Source organism: Sceloporus undulatus, chromosome 6, assembly GCF_019175285.1.
Source record: "Sceloporus undulatus isolate JIND9_A2432 ecotype Alabama chromosome 6, SceUnd_v1.1, whole genome shotgun sequence".
Lineage (NCBI taxonomy): Eukaryota > Metazoa > Chordata > Lepidosauria > Squamata > Phrynosomatidae > Sceloporus > Sceloporus undulatus.
The window spans coordinates 112,502,785-112,523,760 of record NC_056527.1 but is presented as its reverse complement, the minus strand read 5'-3'; the positions used below and the strand labels follow the sequence as shown (position 1 = coordinate 112,523,760).

Genomic DNA, 20,976 nt, shown 5'->3' with positions numbered 1-20,976 from the left:
AGTATATTATTATAATATATTATAATATTATATATTGTAGAACATTTATATATAGATAGATGATTAATAATAATAATAATAATAATAATAATAGTGTTTTCTGTGGTGAAGCCACATTAGCCCCGCCCACTAGGGAAAAAAAGCGTTGCTCAACTACAACTTATTTTTGGGCTTGCTGAGCCGCCGTACCATTGTCTGGCGAAGCGCCTGTGGGTGAGCACACTAATCCCTTGTCAGCAGTTGGTTTGCGATCGATTGGCTGAGTGGGACGCCCTTTTTGTCCCTCTCCTCCAATGAACAGAGAGAAGAGGAGGAAAGGAACCCGCCCCATAGCAACGCTGAGAAACGACGGGCGCATGCGCACTTGTGTGAACTGAAGGCGTGACGTAGAAAGCGGGCATCGGTGTGTGGAGGAATCATGAGGGGGAGGTTACCATAGAGTTTCCGTTGTAGGACTTCCGTTTCCGGACAGCTGGCCCTTCTACTTCCGGGATTGGGCGAGATGGAGTCGGTGCTGAGCGAAGTTGTGGCGCTGGAGGACCTGCAGGTGAGTAAAGGGGCTTTGAGCGTCTTACCCCACAGCAGCCATGAAGCCTCCCGCTTCAGGAGCAGTCTACCTTGGATTCCCAGCTGCTGCTGTGGGTAAACAAAGTAGTTGGGGCCAGGGCTGGCCAGTCGTCCTCCTTTTCCAGGACATGCCCTACATTTCAGCCTTCTGAGTTCCAAAACGTCCTCCATTTTGAGCATGACTCAGAAGTAACACCAAGCGTAGCTCCACAGCCGACGGTGGGCTCTGCTGCCTCGACCAGGGCCCTTGCTGGGCCTGGTTCCTCGGGTTCTTTTGGGGAGAGGACTCATGGAAGACGTTGGTCTCCTTCTTTCCTCTGGCTGCTTCATCCCTCTTTGCAAACAAGCGCCTCCTTTGAACTGCCTCTATTAAAGGTTCAATTAGGGCTGCAGCAGAATAATTGCTTGGTCTGAATGTGAGAATCTGCTGGCTCTAAAGGAAGCCTAGTTGGCATGATGGGATCTATTCCAGGATGGGAGAGAAGGGGAACATGGGATGATGTAGAATCTGCTGGTTCTAAAGGAAGCGATGGAAAGCCAGATCGTGGTGGAAATAGTGATGGAGTTCGTTCCACTGAAACATGGCAGAGAAGAACAGGAGATGTTTGTTGGTCTTCTGGACATGAATTTGAAATGGAGAAGCTGTGGCCCACTGGATGATGGGCTCTAGTTCTGATCCACCTTTGCCAGCCTGGCTAATAGAGAGGGATAATGGGAGTTGTTGTTCATCAGGACTCTGAAGGCAAGGGGCTTTCTAGCCATGTTACGCCTATGAAGATGCCTTCGGACTCCAGCTCTCAGCAGCTCTAGCCAGCGCAGTCCTTGGTCTGAGGAATACTGGGAGATGCAGTCCAACAGATTGTGGAGGGCTGTATAAATACTACGTACCTTTGTTACAAATGTATAGTGGACCCTTGTTATACGCTGGGGTTTGTTTCCACGATCCCCCGTGGATAACAAAATCCATGGATGCTCAAGTCCCATTAAATATAATAGCAGAACAAAATGGTGTCCCTTATATAAAATGGAAAATCAAGGTCTGATACTTGGGATTTATACTTTTTTGAACATTTTCAAACCGTGGATGCTTCAATCAGTGTATAAAAAATCCATGTATAAGAAGGGCTGACTGTAGGTTACAATCTTAATATGTATTTAGGTAGCTTAGTTTAATTTAGTAACCATTATGAATCTTTATGGGTAGCACCTTTATGTGTATACACTTCCCACCAACGAAAAGCTCTTGGATCGCTCCAGAATAGTTTGGCCTGGTTCTGCCCACCTCCTGTGTCCCATACCATCCAGCATTTCACAGATGAAAGCAGGGACATTTGTGGCCAAGCAATGTCAGAATGTGATCAGAATGACAGAAGTTTTTAATGAGGGAGAGGCTTGCTTTTGCCTGAATTTGGAATTACAACATACCTATTTCATCTGTTATCAACGTAGAAGTCCTTTCTGCATGGATGGGCTTGCATGCCACCTATATGATTTTTGCCAGTTTGCCCTGTCTTGTCTTGTCTGTGTATTGCAAAGTGGAGCTGGAGCTGGACAACATATAGGCAGTGAGATACATTCCTGGGCTTTATTTCTTGTCTCTCCAGAACCTCTGATGCCCCTGTAATTCTTTTATTTTAGCACATTGTCCCACTTTCCACCACATCACACAACACTGGAAATGGTTTTTCCAATCTCTTTCCACTTTTCAGACCTGTAGGTTCCCAGAGGGTTGTGAAAGTGTTGCATCATGGCATGCACTCAAAAATCCCCTTTATTTCAACATTGCAAATAAGGCTTGGAAGAACAAACTGAACAAAAGGGCATCTCCCGCCTCCTGCCAAACTTGACCAAATGAGGCAGTTCAAAGATATGGCTGTGTTAGTCTGGATCATTATGCAAATGGGTATAGTAGCACAGAGGTCCAAAACACACTGCAGAAATAATCCAGTTTGAGACTGCTTTAACTACCCTGGCTCAAATCTAGGAAATTCTGGGAACAGTAGTTTTGGGAGACATTTGCCCTTCTCTGTCAGAGAGCTCTGATGCCACAATAAAGTACAGTTCTCAGCATTCCCTAGCATTGAGCCAAGGCAGTTAAAGTGGTCACAAACTGGATTATTTCTGCAGTGTGTTTTGGACCTGAGAGAAAGAGACTGGTAGCATAAGCTTTTTCTTGAAGACTTGCACATTTAAAGCTTGTGCACCAGCTGCACCCGTTCATTGACACAACAGATCTGGCCTCGATGGGACATGCCTTGGTTACATCCCATTTGGGACTACTGTAATGGGCTCTATGTGGGGCTGCCTTTGAAGAGTGTTCGGAAACTTTGGCTGGTCCAAAGATCAGCAGCCAACCTGTTGAATGGGGCAGGTTACTGAGATCACACAATGCCCTTGTTGAAACAGCTCCATTGGCTGCCAGTTTGTTTCCGGGCACAATTAAAAGCACTGGTTGTGACCTATAAAGCCTTATATACCTCAGGTACATGCTATTTGGCAAACCAGATCTCCCTGTATGAACCGGTCCAGACCCTGAGATCCTCCAAAGCGGCCCTTCTCAGTCCCACCACCATCACAAACATGGTTGGTGGGGACGCCAGAGAGGGCCTTCTCGGTGGCTGCCCCCTTCCCAGGGAGACCAAAATGGCTTCCTCCTTGTGTGCCTTCCGCAAGCAGGCTAAGATCTACCTGTTCAGACAGGCTATTAAAAAGGAATGCTTGTAAAGGAATGGCTTGGGGTGTTGTGTCATCTTAAAGTGTTTTATACATTTTTATTTTTTTAATTTATTTTATTCTTTTAGTAGCTATCTATTTTAACATTGTAATAATGTAATTCCTCTTTAATGCACCTCTTTTCTATGTTTTTAATTGTATTGTTTTTTTAATATTGTGAAGTCGCTCTGAGTCCCAGTTCTGGGAAAAGAGTGGGATACAAATAAACATACTGTAATAATAACAACAACAACATGCCTCATTTATGCAAAGGGGTCTTGTAGCATCTTTGAGACTAATTCCATGCCTCTGGTGAAGTAGACATAGGAGTAAAATGCACGCCAAATGAAGTGGCTTCCGGCTGCTTTGGAGGCTTACTGATTCAGTGACTCATGCCTCTAATGTGGCCTGAAGCTGGTTGTTGAAAGTAGCCTCATAAAGAATCACATGAGCAGCTTGTGATGAGATGGGTATATGTTATCATAGGAGGATGCATTTTCGTTGTGTGCCTTTAAGTAATTTCCACCTTATGGCAACAAAAAGACAAACAAATGGGTCCTGGAGCAGATCAAGCCAGAAATCTCCCAAGAAGCCAAGATGACAAAACTCAGGTTGTTGTACTTTGGACACACATGAATCATTGGAAAAAAACCCAGTAATGCTGGGAAAGGTAGAGGGAAGTAGAAAGAGAGGAAGGCCGCATACATGATGGATGGACTCTATTAAAGAGATCACTTTGAGTATGAGTTTGCAGGAGTAGAACAGAGCAGTGGAGGCAGAGGGTCTTGGAGATGTCTCAGCAGGGTCGCTATGGGTCAAGATCAACTTGAGGGCAGTTAACAAAAGGTGAACCTAGCGCAGGGTTTTCTTGGCAAGATTTGTTCAGAAGAGGTTTGCCATTGCCTTCTGCTAAGGCTGAGAGAGTGTGACTTGCCCAAGGTCACCCAGTGGATTTCCATGGCTGAGCAGGGATTTGAACGCTGGTCTCGTTAGTCATGGTCCACTGCTGAAACCAATACACCGCTAGAGGGCACCAAATTATTGCTGATATCTAGCAACAAACAGGCTACAATCGGAGCATCATTGTCTTCCATTTAGTCTGTCTGTTCATCTTAGACATTTCTTCTGTGAAATGCAGGGTGGGTTACATCCCATTAAGTATGATTAAGATTGCTGCCAGAGATTATTTTTCTAGAGTAGCACTGAAGTCTGGGTAGTTACTACTTTCTCTTCAACTTAACACCTTTTTGAAATCACTAAACATGGTCTTGGTTGTAAAAGTATAGTTTTGTTTGGATATGTCTATTGCATTTGCACTGGACTTTGAGGCTGTACAGACGGGCAGCTAAATTATGCCCTGGGATTATTGGATTATTTCTGCAGTGTGTTTTGGACTATAAGTTTGCTTTAGTGTTGCCAATGAGCACCCTAATAAATAATAAAGGATATCCTCAGCTGCACCAGACTAAATGGATATAATGCATTCTGAAATGACTGAGATGCTGATGAGAAGACCCAAGTTACCAATGTGTTTTATTTTGATGTCTAAATTGCTCTTGGCAATCAGTACCAACAGAGGTCTGTTAAAATGCACCGGGCATGGAATAGGGAGTGGAACTAGGGTGAGAGGGAAGTCTTGCCTTGAATCCCAGTTTGGAGAAGATGAAATACAAATAAAACAGTCAATAAAACTAATAATGGGAGTTCAACTATTTCATTTGTCCTTTTAAAATGATCAGCTTTAATGGGAATCGTAACATGTTTAACTTGTGTTGTTGTTGTGTGGCTTCTAGCTGTTTCTCACTTATGGTCATCCTAAGGCTATCCTATCATGAGGGTTTCTGAGGCTGAGAGTATATGACTTGCCCAAGGTCACCCAGTGGCTGAGCAGGGATTTGAATCTTGGTCTCCAGAGTCATAGTTCATTGTTCAAACCATTGTTAAAAACAAATCTTGGCCTATGCATGTGGCAAAAGGATGTGGCTAAATTCTGAATTGGAACAGTGGACATGACAGACTGTCTGGATGTGTGTGTGCTGTTCCTTGACATGCATTGTACTAGAAAGTCTCTAAGTAAGTGAGACAATGGAACCATTTGGTCCCACTATTTACATATTTTAATGCTTGCTCTATATTTGTTCTGTGTATGTGTGCAGTAGAAAACAATAATGTATAAAATGCCAACTGAGCATTCATTCATGTATTGAGAGTGGAGTCTAGTCTGCCAAAGGTTAAGTCATAAAATAATGTTAGCTTTTAAGGTGCTGCAAAATGTTTTGCTGCAACAAACTAGCACATGTGATCTTTTGGAATTTGATACTGATGTATGCTTATGTGCCTTCAAGTCGCTTGTTGACCCTGTGAATTATTTTCTTAGTTCCTTCCTCTGAAATATAGTCTGTACAGCATCTGGTCTTCATTGGTGGCCTCCAATTAAAAAAAAAAACTTTTTCATTCAGCCCATTTCTTGTTAAGCTAGATCTCTGCTTACACCAAAGCGGGTTAGTCTAAAACAAAATTTTTTCAAACTCTGGTTGGACTTCTGAGGTAGAACATTATAAATTATGCTAGAACTCATACATGAACAGGCTTTCTTATGGATCCAAGAACATATCCCATCTCTCCTTCCTACCACTGAGATACTTAATTGAGAATACAGTGAATGATCCGTACTTCTTCCTGTATGACTTCCAGTTACTTGAGCTCAGTGATCCTGTTTCTCATGTTCTGAATTTCAGTGTGCAGGAGAAAAAATTAAATTAAAACCAGAGATTTGAAATAGTTTGCTTAGCATTGAATTCAGTGATAAACACCATCCTGACCTAAATCAATCGCTCTTAGCATAGCCAGTTCAGAATTATGCCAAGCTATGAGGCTGCCAGGCAAACCTAAAACAGTCCCTGCTGATGCCATTAAGTGTTATATATTATGTACTAAGAAAGGTATTACACTTGGGCAGAAAAAAATTTGAAATGCACAGATATAGAATGGGTGACACCTGGCTTGGTAACAGTACATGCAGAAGGGTTCTAGGAGTCCAAGTAGACCACAAGTTAAACATGAGTCAGTAGTATGATGCGGCAGCTAAAAAAATGCCTAGGTTATATCAATAGGAGTATAGTGTCTAGACTGAGGGAAGTAATGGTACCATTCTATTTTGTGTTGGTCAGGCCTCACCTTAATACTGTGTTCTGAGCACCACAATTCAAGAGGGATATTGACAAGCTGTCCAGAGGAGGGCAACCAAAATGGTGAAAGATCTGGAAGCCATGCCCTATGAGAAGCGACTTAGAAAGCTGGGTAGTTTAGCTTGTTTGATTAGCAGAAGTTAGCTAAGTAAATACATAGATCTCCTGGAGAGTCTTGCAAGTTGCAGCAAGAAATCTATTAAACCTTGCAAACTGTAGGAAGCTGTTGCTCTTCTGGCGAGCTGGAGAGTTGCATGCAGCCCTTTTTCTCCTGTGAAGTGACCCAAAGAACTGGGGATGTAGGGCAAGCAGTAGACCTGACAACCACAATCCCCCTTATTGAAAGCTCTATTTGCACCTTTAGGTGACTACCAAGCAGGTCCTGTAGCCTACCTTTACTACTACCTGTCTCTGTTGTTCCTCCAGATTGGCAACTGAGCGGATGGATGAGGCGCAGCTGCATGTGATTAACCCCGAAGAAAGCAAGATGCTCTTGAAGGGCTCTTCTTGCCGTCTCATCCGGATTTCCCAGATTTCAAGTAGCCATATGCAACCAGGGTGTTGTTAACAGACCTCTTGTTTCCTTAAAACCCAGATGAAAAGGGACTTAACGACAGGTGATGCTCCTCCTCAAGCAACTGTTTTCAAACAGCATGTTGTGTTTTTCCCCAGGAGCTTGTGAGACATCATTCCACCTGGACAGATTGGTGGCTTGTCTGGTCTTCTCAGTAAACTTTAGAAGCATTCCATCTCCTTTCCTCCTGACTGCTAAATGTCACCTAATTCTCATCCTGGTCCTGGAAACTCTGCCTTATGTTTTTAAAGAGTTCTCATCTGAGCTCTTGATTAAACGGGATGCACTTGGTGAGCCTTCTTGCACCCAACCACCCTCATTGGGTTTCGAAAGGTTTGTGGACATGCCAAATAACAAGTGTTTCTCTGATGTGGTCATAAAAAGCCCAGCTGCCTCAGGTAGCAATTGGTATGACCCGCCCGGTTCGCTCAGTTGACAGGAGACAAAAAGATCAGTGTTTGGTTTCCGACAATACAATTCCGGCTACAGAGGTCCTTGTTGTGCTTTTATTTCTCTAATTCTTGCATAAGCCTTCATAAAGGATCCGGTCGGTAAGCCTGTTCCTGTTGGATCAATTCCTCATCTGGGAATGAAGTGTTCTCACAGAGCACTCAGTGCTTTAAAACAAAAGTTTGAGGTGAGGCTGAACTGAACAGCTGAGCTTTTTTTAAAATGAAATATGTACATGTCATCTCTCTCCTCTCCACCTTTTTATTTTTAACTAAGTCATCGTTTCCTCTGTTTCCAGTGTTCAAGGGTGAAGGTGGGCCAGAAAAGTTCCTTTTTTTGGACTCTGGCTCTCCAATAACAGCCATTGGCCACACCGAGCAAGGGATGCTGAAAGTCATTGGTCAAAACAGAACTTTTCTGAGCTGTGATGGGGATTCTTATGTATTCAGAGGGCACCATCCATGCACAGAAGGGATATTTGAGCTTTGTTGGATTGAGATGTGCCTGAAGGTGCCCTGTTCCTTAATTCTAGATGGGTGGGTTCTCTTCAGCTATTTTTATGTGTGAGTTGAGATGCTGGATTATAAGATTCTAGGGATGGGGGAAGCATCCAAAGTAGATATCAACAACTTGATATCATGTCCATTCCTTCTGTAAAGCAGTGAAAGTGGCTAGTCACACTATAGTAATAAAGCAGTTTGATACCACCAATTGCTGTGGCTCAATGCTGTAGAATTCTGGGATTTATAGCTTTGTCAGATAGTTAGTCTTCCCTATCAGGGAGCTCTGGTGCCCCACCAAACTACAAATCCCAGAATTTCATAGCAATTCAGCCATGGAAATTAAAGTGTCAACCTGCTTTATTTCTATCATCTAGATTCAGCCTATATAATTTTCTTGTTCTCACCATTTTGTTCTCACAAGAACTCTGTTAGGTATATTAAACTGCCCACAGACTTCCATAGTGAAATAAAATGTTCAACTAGTTGTACAAAATCAGTTTTTATCAAGTTGAAATGGCACAGATAAGTAGTGCAGAGAGTGAGTTAAGGTGACCGCATTATAGTTATACCTCAGCAAAAGAAAGCTAATCTGTTGATATAAGATATATCAAGTAGAACTGTCCCTAGATAGGTGACCTTTAAAAAAATAGTATTATTTCAGGTGTGGTCATTTTTTGTTGTTAAATATAAGGAAATCATGGGTTCTTTGCATTATTACACATTATCCAATAAAATAATTTGTACATCAGTGTGTTTGAATATAACAGTTATAACAAACATGCTAAATCTGGTAATATTTAGAGCACTGGAGAATTTTCCAGTTGTACTTTTTCAAAACAAACAAACAAACAAACCTGCCCCACCATCATCTTCTTCCACTTTCTGTTATCTCCAGTTGCTAGTCTAGATGGGGATGGCTTGTAAAACAGAGACCATTTTGAAAAGACCTACTCTGTGTAGCCAGGAAATTTTAATATACTCCGTATGATGATCCCAGTTTCCTCCCCCCCCCCCCCCCCCGTCGCGTTTTGGCATCTTTACCCAACAGAAATTCAGCAGACCAAAAGCTTGGCCTACTATGGCTCTCTAAGCAGAGAACAGTCTGCTGCACGTGGCTGTTAAAAGGCGAAGTTCCGGGATGGCACCCTTCTTGTTTGGCAAACAACCAGCAGGCTTCTGTTACCAGCTGGCAGTTATTGGGGAAATGGGAGGTGGGGTAAGAGTGCCAAGGAACTCTTGAATTGTTTTTCCAGCTTGGCTGATCTGGCTTTGTCCCCTAGACAACCTTATGAAGTAAGCATCCAAGTAAGGAAGCACTGACAAGCCATCAGAATCCTGGAAAAGTTCCTTTTTTTGTATCACAGCTCCCAGATTCCTCCTGTGAGCATGCCAATGGCCATGTTGCCGGTGAAATCTGAGCATTGTAGTCCAAAAAATTTGGTTCTTCTGAGCTGTGATGAAGTGTCTTTCTTCAGAACCGGAGCAAAGCTCTCCCCTAGTTGATTGGGAGAGGGAATGCTTTGCATGCAACACATCCTGGATGCATTGAAAGGGTTCTATAGTCCCTTATCATTGACCATGCTGGGTGGAACTGAAGGAAGCTGTAGGCCAAAACTTCAAAAAGACCAAAGGTTCCTGGGTTAGGTGAGCAAATAGTCTGGTCTGGTATAGAGCTTCCTGAATCTTGAGTTGAGTTTCTTGTAAGGGCCTCATTGTATAGTGGGGATGGACAAAATGTGTCCCTCCAAATGATAGGGTGCAGCTCTTATCTCTGACCAACTTAGCCAAGGATGAGGGATGGTTGGGGCTGCAGTCCAACACCATCTTGAGAACCAAATATTGCCCATCCCTGTGCCTTAAATAGGTTGCTGTTGTGGAAGGTAGCTAGAAAATGCAACTCCCATAATCCAAGATCACTTGCTGTGCCATCTAGGACTGGTGGGAGCTCAGTTTGACAAGAACTAGAGGGCCCCACCTGTACATTGTGGCAGTGTACTTCTGAGAAAAGGCTTTGTGAACAGTAAATAATAGCAATAAGATCACGTGCATCTTCCCTCTGTCTTGGATGACTAGCAGTTTGACCACATGCTGTTTAGATCCTGCATGGGTCACAAGTGGAAGACAGGCCATGGAACATAGCTGTCTTGTGCCAGGGGGAAGCGGTGAAGTGATATTTATGGCAACCACAACAGGTTTCTCATGGCCACTTTGTGCCATCTTTTCTTTCATTATCACTCCTCTGTGATTAGTTTTCTCATCTTCTTCTTTTTTGATCATCTGAGATCAGGAATGTCTCAGGCTGATCCTATGGACACATTACTTTGAAGTCCTTTGAAATCACTGAATGCAAGGACAGAGGACTTCAGGTCCTGGGCCAAATCAATTTTTATGGAGTTTCTTCAATGACCACCTTCTGTTTTCCTGGTTTTTATACACTTATTTTGCTAAACGATTGAGATGTGTCTCTTAAGATTGGCTTACTGGTAGAAAGAGCTTAAAGCTAAAGTAAACTGATATCTTTGGTTCCATCCTTTTGATTTTTACCAACACTGGAATGTAGCCTCTGAGAATTTATCTGAAGTCAGATGAGCCCCTCAGATAAAAAGAATTTACCCAAATATATCAGTTTACATATTGGGTAAAGAGGACTAAGGGAGCAAGGTAAACCGAAACTACCTGGGAACCACTGTAACCAAGGATAGTTTTTAAGGGATGATGTCAATTTTGGCAAGCAAATCATGTTTAATTTTGACTAATTGCAGGTACGTTTTTAATAAAACAATGAAAACACAACACATTGCATTAAAACAATCCTTCTCAAATTGAACGTGATAAAAATATAACGAAACCATTTGTCAAATAATGATAATTTAATACTGGTTGATAATTCTTAAGAAAGGTCAACTGCTTTGGTGGTAATTTTGTCTGATTATTTTTGGGGAGTGAGACTAATCTCAAGGGTTTTGACCTCCTCCACCCAGGATCTATGGTTGTAACCTCTTTTTTCCCCAATCCATCCCATTTTTTCTTTTTCATTCTGCAGAGATTTGAAAAGAAGTATAATGCTGAGTTGAAAGCAGGCAGTGTCTCCAAAGGAACCAAGTTTGAGTATGCCTGGTGCCTGGTCCGTAGTAAATACAATGAAGACATCAAGAAAGGTGTTGTACTCCTGGAAGGTGAGCTGTCAGATCAGCCAGTGTAGCATTGTGGTTGCCGCAGTGGTGGGCAACAGGGTTTTCCATATGTTGTTGGATTGCAACTCCCAACGTTCCTCACCATTGGCTGTGCTGGCTAGGGCTCATGGGAGTTAACAGTCTGACAATATTAAGAGGGCAGCACTTTGCCCATCCTGGATTAGAGTATTAGATTAAAATAGATTAGAAAGATTAGATTAGAATGAGTTCTGGTCTCTAATGTTTATTTTTAATTTTATGTCTGGATGATTTTAATATGGAATGATCAATTTAATCCTATGTTTATGTGTTTAAACCTGTGTTTAAATGGTTTCATGTCTTTAGTTATATATTGTATTTTAATCTATGCTGTACTCCACCTCGAACCTTAAGAAGAGTCGGGTAAGAAACACCAAAAATGTGTTATTGCTGAACCTTGAAACTCCCTGTGGGCATTTGAGCTAGTTGCTGTCTCTCTCTCAGCCTACCATCTTCACAGGGTTGTTGTGTGGACTCAGTGGGTTGGAGAAGAGCCATATACGCCATCCTGAGATTGTCTTTGAAGAGAGACAAGATGCCATGTAATATACTTGTAATAAGTCTAGATTTCCTTTGTGAAGTAGTTGCCAGATAGGCTCCAAGTCACAGGGAAAGAGCTGTTTAAATGCCACCTCAAGAATAAATATCTGTTTTAAAAAATCAAGGTGGTTCTCAGTCAATAATAAACTCTTTGTTGTGAACATGGCAGCGGGCTGAAAAAGAGAGGCTGAGAAACAACTGTTGAAGATGGGGAGTGAGTGACCCAGGTACAAGATAGCTTTTCTTATTAGTCTCTTAGGAAGCTTTGAGTCTGGAGGCTTAATTCCTTTGGCAGCCCTCGCCAACCTATTACCCTCCAGAGGTCTTAGACTATGTAGGATGCGGCCTTCTGTTCAATCAGACGTCTGGTCCACCTATCCCAGTATAGTCAACTGTGACAAAGAGTGGGGCTTCCCTGGATTTTTCACAGGACTTTTTCCTAGGCTAACCTGGAGATTTCATGGTGGCCTCCCATCCAAGTACTCTCTAGGCCTGATCTGCCAGAGACTTGGTATCCCTTGGTGTTACTGGTCTCCTGTTGTTGTTGTTCAAGTCATTCTAATTTATGGCAACCCTAAGGAAAAAGTCCTATCATGGGTATTCTTGAAGATTTGTTCAGAGGAGGTTTGCCTTTGCCTTTATCTGAGGCTGAGAGGGTGTGACTTGCCCAAGGTCACCTTGTGGCTTTCCCTTGGTCTCCCACAACTCCCATCAACTCAGCTCCTATCAATGCATGCAGAGGGCATCTAGTAGGGAAATCTGTCCTTGTAGTTATTGAGTTGCTACCTTGACATTGGAAAAAACCTCATAAGGGCCTGTTTTAGAAAAAGAACCATATGGTTAAGGAAAATAACCTTTCTTGTGCACCCAATCTGCCACACATACTATTTTGTCTTGTTTGACGTGTTTCTACCAAATAAGACTTCCCCTGAGGTAAAACTAACGTCCATTTTCCTACACAAGGGATTTTCCTTTTCACAGTGCAACCAGTTTGGATTGTCATCTTTATAAAAAACACCAGACATTTGTTAGTGACTAGCTCCAAACAGCAGATGAAGGAAGGTATGAGTAGTAAAACAAGCCACTGTTTTCTCCCCAAAGGTGCAAATAAGACTCACAGAGCCTGAGACCTCATGCACTGTGACAGGGATGGGCAACTTTAACAGCCTTCTAGATCAGGGATGGGAGCCATGTGGCTCTGTAGGTGTTGTTGGACTGTAACTCCCCGCTTTCCTCACCACTGACTTTGCTGGCTAGAGCTACTAGAAACTGCACTTTAAAAGCATTTGAAGGACTTTTCAGTTTGTCCCCCTGCTTTAGATGTTGTTAGACTGCAAACTCATCCCTCTCCAATTGATTATTTTGGCTGGGGCTGATGGAAGTTTCAGTCTAGCAATCTTTGGAGGACAACACTCCCCTCCCCATCCCTGCCTTATTAAATTCCCCAGTTAATTACAAAATCAGCTATTTGCTTATTTGCCAAACCACATATTTGGCAAGCCAGGTAGATCCCTGTTGGGCTGAATCCAAAGGCTCATCTTAGTTGGCATCCTGTTTCCTGAAGGTTACCAGCCAGATGTTTCAGGAAAGCCTAGAAATCCAGGCACTGGTGCCACTGCACTGTCTCACTGTGCTTCCCTAGCTGTTGGAATTCACTGTCGCCATGTCTCTGAATGTGGAATATCAGACCAAGAAGCCCATCATTCACCATGACATTTGTTCTGTCCCTAGTCACAGCCATTTGCCATCATACCCATCGAAACTTAAGAGATATAACTTTCTTTGTACTGCAGCTCCCAGATGGTCTTTCTGGCTGAGGGATTCTGGGAACTGTAGTCTAACCCACCCACCCACATTTCCAAATACTGGACTACTATCTGTTGGTCATGAATTTCATATAGCAATTATAGACTGCATAAAGGGGACTTTTTTCTCTTTGTCCTAAATCTGTTCATTGGGTAACCTTGTGTAATACTCATGTGGCTGAGTATCCATGCTGTGCCTACTTTTATAAGTCTCTACGTATTTCCTATCCCATCTTCTCACTGTTCCTTTACACCAGGGATGTTAAAAATAATATTTTTTGGGGTCACGTTTTGTCCCACTCCAGGCCATTTTAGGCCAAGGAAAGGCCTTTAAAAAAAACGACCTGAAGTAAGCTGGAAGTGTCTTCTGGTCACTTCTTATTTTGAAAAAAAGCCACTCCAGGGCCTGAAATGGCTCATAGGAGACTACAAATATGCCAGAAATGCCTCCCATGTTCCCTAGAAGGCACTAGGAGAGAGTTAGGGATAAAAACTTTCTATTTTATTTTTTGCGGTGAGAGGCCTCCCACAGTTGCCCAGCCCTGCTGTTCATAATCAACCAAAACTCATTGGGAATAATTCTGAATGGAGAAAACCATTCAGAGTTGTCTGCTTGAGGTGTCTGTGCTCTAGTACTGGGTATACCCTATTGCCTGCTCTCCATCCCATTACAGTCTCTCCTCAATCAGGCTTGATCTCTTGATACAAAGAACTCTGTGCCTAATGGATGATGACTTCCCATAAATGATGCTCACTTTCTTTCTCAGCTTTGGCTTGCCAAAGTCCAAGTGCCAGGATGCCATTTGGAATTTGATTATCAAGTATCCAGTTAGTGTTGGTCTAGTTGCAAGTTCATATATGTGTGTGCTTCAGGAATTAGGAGACAGAAGTAATGGACAATGCCCAATGCCCGTGTTTCTCTTCCTTTTTCTTCATGCATACATAGAGAGCTGACTTGTATTGAATCAGACCATTGTCAACCTTTAAGTGGCAGTAGACGCTTGCCAGAGTTTGAGGCAGAAACTTTTCTGAGCCCAACCTGGAGATCTCTGGTATTCCCAGTTGGCATCCCACTCAAATACCGATCAGACCCACTGCAACTTTTCTAAAACCTGTTACAGACAGCCAAAATAAAGTTGCTTCAAGTCACAGTGGAGGTATGGTGTTTCAATGATGCATGTGTCCTAAGAGTCCAGAAGCCACACCAAAGCCACGTTCCAGTCCTTAGGGCTGGAGCATGGCTTTGGTGCGACTTCTGGACTCTTAGGATGCATGCGTCATTGAAACACCATACCTCCACTGTGACTCGAAGCAGCATTATTTTGGCTGTCTGTAACAGGCCTAAGTTTCTTTTGAAGCTGTGTCCAGAATGAGATGATGATCTTGGATTCTCTACATTATTATTTGAACACTTTCCCCCTTTCCATCTTAGATCTGTTGCCCAAAGGGACCAAAGAAGAGCAGCGTGACTATGTCTTCTATTTGGCAGTGGCCAATTACCGGCTGAAGGTGAGCTTTCTGGTATTCTGTCCTCCGCCCAGTTTCCCTGGCTTGCCAATATCTTGGATTGGGCACTGAACCAGCTTTATGTACATTCTTGCAAGATTGCCTTCCAAAGAACTTTACAGTTAAAACCTACAAAAACCATACACTCTTTTTCGGCATTTTAAGTGTCATTCTCTCTGGGGAGGAGAAGGTGAAGATCCTCCCACCCTTTCTTTTATCTCCTTTTCAAAGCACCACTTCTAAATGCTATATCCACATTTCCTTGCTGCCTCTCCCAGTTCTTCTCCCTTTATCTCTGATGTGACTTATGTTGTCCCAAGATTGCTGGGTGCTGATTCCTAGTTAAAACATTTAGATAACAAACTCTTACAGAAGGTAGCTTTTGTTGGCTTTTCCTCATCAATAGCTCTGGTGACTACCATCTGAGAAGGGAACTCTTGTTCTCAAAAGAGTTCAGCAGGTCAGCCAAGGTAGTGTTGTGTTAATGCTCCTCTTCCCCCCCCCCCCCAATCCTAAAACTAATAATCACCTAAGGGAGTTCAGGTTTGCTCTCAGCAGCTTTCTCCCACTGAATCTGAGGCTTGTAACAACTTGCAGGTTTTTGAAGATAGGAAACAGATGTGTTCTGTTGTGAATGCTGAAACGGATGTGTATATGTAGGGGTTTGTGGAGGGAGATCCTAAGTCAATATGTGATTTGTAACCATTTTACTTCCTATGTGCACATTCAGCCAGGTCCGTTCCTCCAGCAAGGTGAAAGTCTTTCACCTCTCATTACCCTTTATCTCTGGCAGCTAATCCTAACTTCATAAACCTTTTCAAAACCAGGGTAGTGCTTTTAGCCTATCAATCCTATCTGTGCACTTTATGGACTGCCAAGTGATGGACTCTTGGATTCTGGGGTGTGTGGAGGCAACAATTTAGATAAGGAGCTTGGGGAGGAGGGAGGAGCAGCAGCCCAAGACAGTGCTAATGGTGCAGTCTTGGGCATGTTTACTCAAAAGTCCCACTTTGCTTTCAAGTGAGCATGTCTGGGGGTTTACAGCCTGAAGAGTGATGGTGCATAGGAAGGGCAACAAGCTAGCAATCTGTGCTGCCTGCATATGTTTTTGTTTGGTGCAGCAAGTAAACTGGAAGGAAGGGGGGAAATCCAGTTTTCAGTCCTGCCTAGCTGAAAACATATGGGATGTATTTCAGATCTGCTGGAGGAGTCTTCCTCTGTGTCCTATCGGTAAAGCAGTATGCTGTGTAGAACATAAGAGATGGTCTTCTCTGATGTATCACCCAAATTACAGAACATTCTCTTCTTGGAGGTCTGATGGGCACCAACTTTACTGCTATGTGGGTGCCAAGTAAAAACATAGATGTTCTTGAAAGCCTTTGGGGGCTGATTGGTTTTACAAAAGCCCTCCTATGCACTTGGTTTTAATCCATTTAAAACTATTTTAACATTTTTAATATGTCTTTTGATTTGTTAATTGTTAGAATTATTTTAGCATTTTAAAATCATTTGAACTATTTGTAGTGTTTTAAATTGGTTAGATTGTTTTTATTGTACAATGCCCTGAGATCTCCATATAAAAGGCAGGATGTAAATATTTAAATAAATTAAATAAGAGTGACCATAAACAAATAACTATCCTTCAATGAGTAACAACTGTCTTTACAGAAAACCAGCCATTTCCCAACTATTCTTAGAGAGTGTTCTTATTCTTCTACGTAGCTCAGGTTCCTGTCTTAAGGAAGAAGAGGGAATGGGCCTGCTTTGTGTGTGCATAACCATATATCAGGGGGAGACACATTTGACCTGGGCTTACATATCAGAAGACTGCCACTAATTCCCTAGAAAGATACCTCTGCTCAAGGAATCCCTCATACCAAAGGTCCATGTATCATGAGGGTGGGAAACATCATTCAGCCCAAAGGTTTCAGAGATGTTCTGTGAAGTATTCCAGTGGTGGTGGGTGGTGCTAAAAGAAAAAGAGTAAGATTTAAAAAAGAAGAAATTTCAGTGATCACATTGTAGACTAAGTTGCACATTGTCCAGTCTGCTTCTACAGTTAATGAGCTTCATTGAGTGATTCAAAGTGTATATGAATGTTGTGCTTGAAAAAATAATTCCTAATTCTTTCCCCCATTGTTCTGGGGACACTCCAAGGCTCCATTGTACTCCCTTCGACCTCACTCTTGCCAGACAAACCTCTATCGCCTCCCCACTTACTTTCCTTTTGGGAGCTGGGAAACTCTCACTTGTTCCTACCTTTCTCTCTGAACGAGTTGCTTCCATCTCAGATGGACAAATAAAACTGTGCCTGACCTAACTGCAGAGATGAGTGCATTTCTTTCCTCTGTTTTTAACAGGAATATGAGAAAGCGTTGAAGTACATCCGGGGTCTGCTGAAGACAGAGCCGGGTAACACACAGGCCTTGGAGTTGGAGAAGCTTATCAACAAGGCCATGCAGAAAGGTTAGAAGGCAGAAGTGGGGATGAGAGAGAGAGCTTAGTCCCCTTTTCATCCACCTTCAAGGTCCAGTTCAGACATCATGATCTTAGTCCAACAAGCAATGGTTATGGCACTCCTTATAAGCTACAGTTTGATCCTGGTTAATAGGGCTTGTCCCCAAAACAGCTTTCCAGGGTAGATTTCATGGCACATCATGGCTTAACAAAGGGAGCTAAATTACATTTGGTTCAAAGGAAATTCTGCCCATTCTTGGTCCAACAAACCAGGGTTTGGGCTGGAATTGTTATTTTTACACCTAACCATAAGGGATCAGACAATAGGCAGTAATAAAACAGCCATCTGTCAGTGGCTGGTAGTATCAAGTCTTGTGTGGGTATTTGTGTGCCTTCAGGTTGCCTGTCATTTTGATCTCATGCATTTCATAGGATTTTCTTAGGCAAGCAGTACTCAGGGGTGGTTTACCATTGCCTTCCTCTGAAATACAGTCTCCAGCACCTGGTCCCTGATCCAAGCCTAATGTTAATTAACCAGGCCTAATGTTAATTAGGTTCCACAATATCTCTCAGTGTTCCCAGCAAGGCTAGGAAGCGGTCTAAAATCTCAGTAGGGCAGGATATCGAATGGGTAGCCCTCCAGATAATGTTGAATTTCAACTCCCATCAGCCTTTGTCAAGAGTGAAGAATCTTAGGAGTTATCCCAGCCCAACATCTCAAGGTGCACATGCCCCCTGTTCCCTTTTTGTAGGATGATAAAGGCGTTGCAGGGGCCATTTTGAATGAGCAAAGGCTGGTCTAAGATCTTGATACAATGTTTAGTGTATTCTGTGCCCAGGAGGTAGCAGTTGCTTCTGTGAGGGCTTCCACTTATCCCCCACCTCTGCCACCAATGTCAGGCTCTCCTCCTGTCCCACTGCTATGGCATCAAAAGTAGGGACCTTTTAGATGTCCTCATGGTTTTTGTGTGAGACTTTATTCACCTAATCTCCCCACTGGACACCAATATCTTTGAATAACTGCTGCCACCATGGACACGGCAGTGTTTGAAACCAAGCTTTCCAATATTCCTTATGTTGCATTCTCAAAGACACAATGTATAAAAAATCCGAATTATTAAACAGAAATTTAACATAACATCAAAGACTACTTATTTTATACATCTGAAAACTGACTGACTCTAACCCCAGCTCACATTGCTCTCTCATACCCCAACTACTCTAACCCTCCTAATATCTCTAACTCCTCTTCTTAACTGTGATACACAACACCTTCAAAAAGCAAAACAAAAACTTAGACTTTCTGCCAATCACCAGTCACTCCCAACTTTCCATTCTCCCACTCCTTCCAACAAATCCTTATCTTAAGATAAGCACCTTATCCTTATCTTATACATGGCATACATAACTGTTCATCTTAATTTAATAAATGCAACATTTTCTACATAAGGCCAGAACATCACAGCTTCACCTTCACTCACATGGGTGGTGGAGGAGGAGAGATGGTCAGCATGGCAGCTGGGTCCCAGGGTTTCATCCATTCCCCTTCTCCCAGGCCACAGTCCAAAGATCCCTTGAGCCTATCAATCCCTAACTAGTGATCAACGGTGACGATTTCTTGTTCTCTCCACAGATGGCTTGGTTGGCATGGCGATTGTCGGTGGTGTGGCCCTGGGTGCAGCCGGCCTGGCTGGCCTAATTGGCTTGGCCATCTCGAAAGCGAAACCGTAACAAGCGTTGGAGAAGCTTGAAGGGTGATTAAAAATGCTCACTCAAAACATGCTAACCTGACTGATTCCTGGACTCCTGTTCTCCTCATGACTGATTGGCTGCCACACTCAAGTGGTCAAGATGGCAGATCAGCTCTATAGCCCAGTAGAAGACTGACCAGTAGCAATATGGGTGTTTGTATGTGTGTGGTGTTGGTGGTGGAGTTGGGGTTGCCTTTAGGTCTTAGAACCTGAGTCTCCTACCCAGTAACCCAAATGTTTGGCCCGCAACCTATCCTTTGCCACTTGGACATGGGCACAAAAAGGCACATGGTTTCTCCTTTTCCTCCATTACCTTCACTTGCCCTTTTTTGTTTTTCTCACTTGAAACTAAGGCTGCCAAACTGTTGGGAAGTGGATGCATTTGGAGAAGACTAAAATAAGACAGGTCTTTTCAAAGAAGCCCTGGTCTGTAGAGTGGGGCTTGAAGGGCCTTGAGAAAGCCAAGTCCCTGTCCTCCATTTCCTCATTTGTGATCTTTCCTTTTCTGACAAATACTCTCTCTCACATGCACAGATGTACCTCCTCTTTCATGCCCTCTGCCTCAGCTAACCTCCACATGCCGGGGGGAAAGCATGTATTACACTAATGTTTGTATACCCTCACAACCCTCTTGGAACTTAACATTGTCCCTTGGTCCCTTAGAGTCTTCCTCCTTGTAACTTGCTATGCATACTTTACTTCAGCCGTTCCACCCACTTTTAAAAAAATTTGGTGGAGCTGGAAGACCGAGAGGGATGCCGACACAAGGATGAGTTGCATCTGCCTTGTCTTAACAATGGATGTGTAAGGAGGACAGAGGGAGGACCAGAAGCTGAAGATGCCTTATATTGTATTTCATCTGCTCCTGAGTTGATGTCACAGTGTTGTGACAGACGTTCACAGTATTGGAAGCATCACTTTCCTCCTCCTCGGCTAATTTAATTTCTCTGCTCCTCTAACAGGTGCTTTAATATCTTTCTTCTAGCCTCTTGCTGGTATGAGGCAGGAATGTGAATAAATATTATAGATGTACCTGGGAATGGCTTTGATAATCTTGATTTCTACTATTTAGGATTTGATGGTACAACCCCAGTCTTCTAAATGGTTGCAGTCAGTCATCTTGTTTTTGTTGTCAGCTCCAGGTAATGTTTTTTACTCCTGAGTATTTGCCAGGATCTTCCTCCAGGTATAAACACCTGATAGCTTTCCTTGAACTCTGGATCCTTGGCAGCAATTTGCTCTTTAATTGCTATAAGATAGCTCCTGCCAAGTGTGGCAGATAACCAAAACTGATCTTCAAGAATGGAAAGATGGCTGGTTTCGCAAGGCGGGGGTGGTGCTGGTAACTGTCGAGACTGGAATATGTTAGTTACTATGGGCGAAAACACTTGCTGGCATCTTAATAGCCCCCTCTTGGCCCAGTGAACATTGAGGTCTTTGGAGCAGACTTTGGACTGGAATAGGCCACTTGTTTTCACTTTTTCTGTCCCCCAGCTCCCTGCACAGAGTTGCTGAGCTAGTGTAAGCCAAGCAGTTTCTGATTCAGGAGGGTTCTTTATTCCTGGAGCTGATGTGAGTGGATGAAACTTGAAATTGTATTGCAGCAGTAGCCATGTGTGTTGAGAGCTTTAAAAAGTTTGGATTATTATTATTATTATCCCAGATGCACATATTTTCTTCCAGAGTTTCTGACACTTGGAATTTTCAAGGT

General features: G+C 42.9%; 1 protein-coding gene across 1 annotated transcript; it reads left to right on the top strand.

Annotated features, from left to right (window-relative positions):
* The first annotated feature begins 390 nt into the window (after positions 1 to 390).
* On the top strand, positions 391 to 20,305 carry FIS1 (fission, mitochondrial 1). The gene is made up of 5 exons (XM_042473072.1): positions 391 to 547; positions 11,038 to 11,170; positions 14,984 to 15,060; positions 17,418 to 17,523; positions 19,148 to 20,305. Exons 1-5 carry the CDS (start codon positions 503 to 505, stop codon positions 19,243 to 19,245), a joined length of 459 nt encoding a protein of 152 aa, XP_042329006.1. The 5' UTR covers positions 391 to 502; the 3' UTR covers positions 19,246 to 20,305.
* Positions 20,306 to 20,976: the final 671 nt, after the last annotated feature.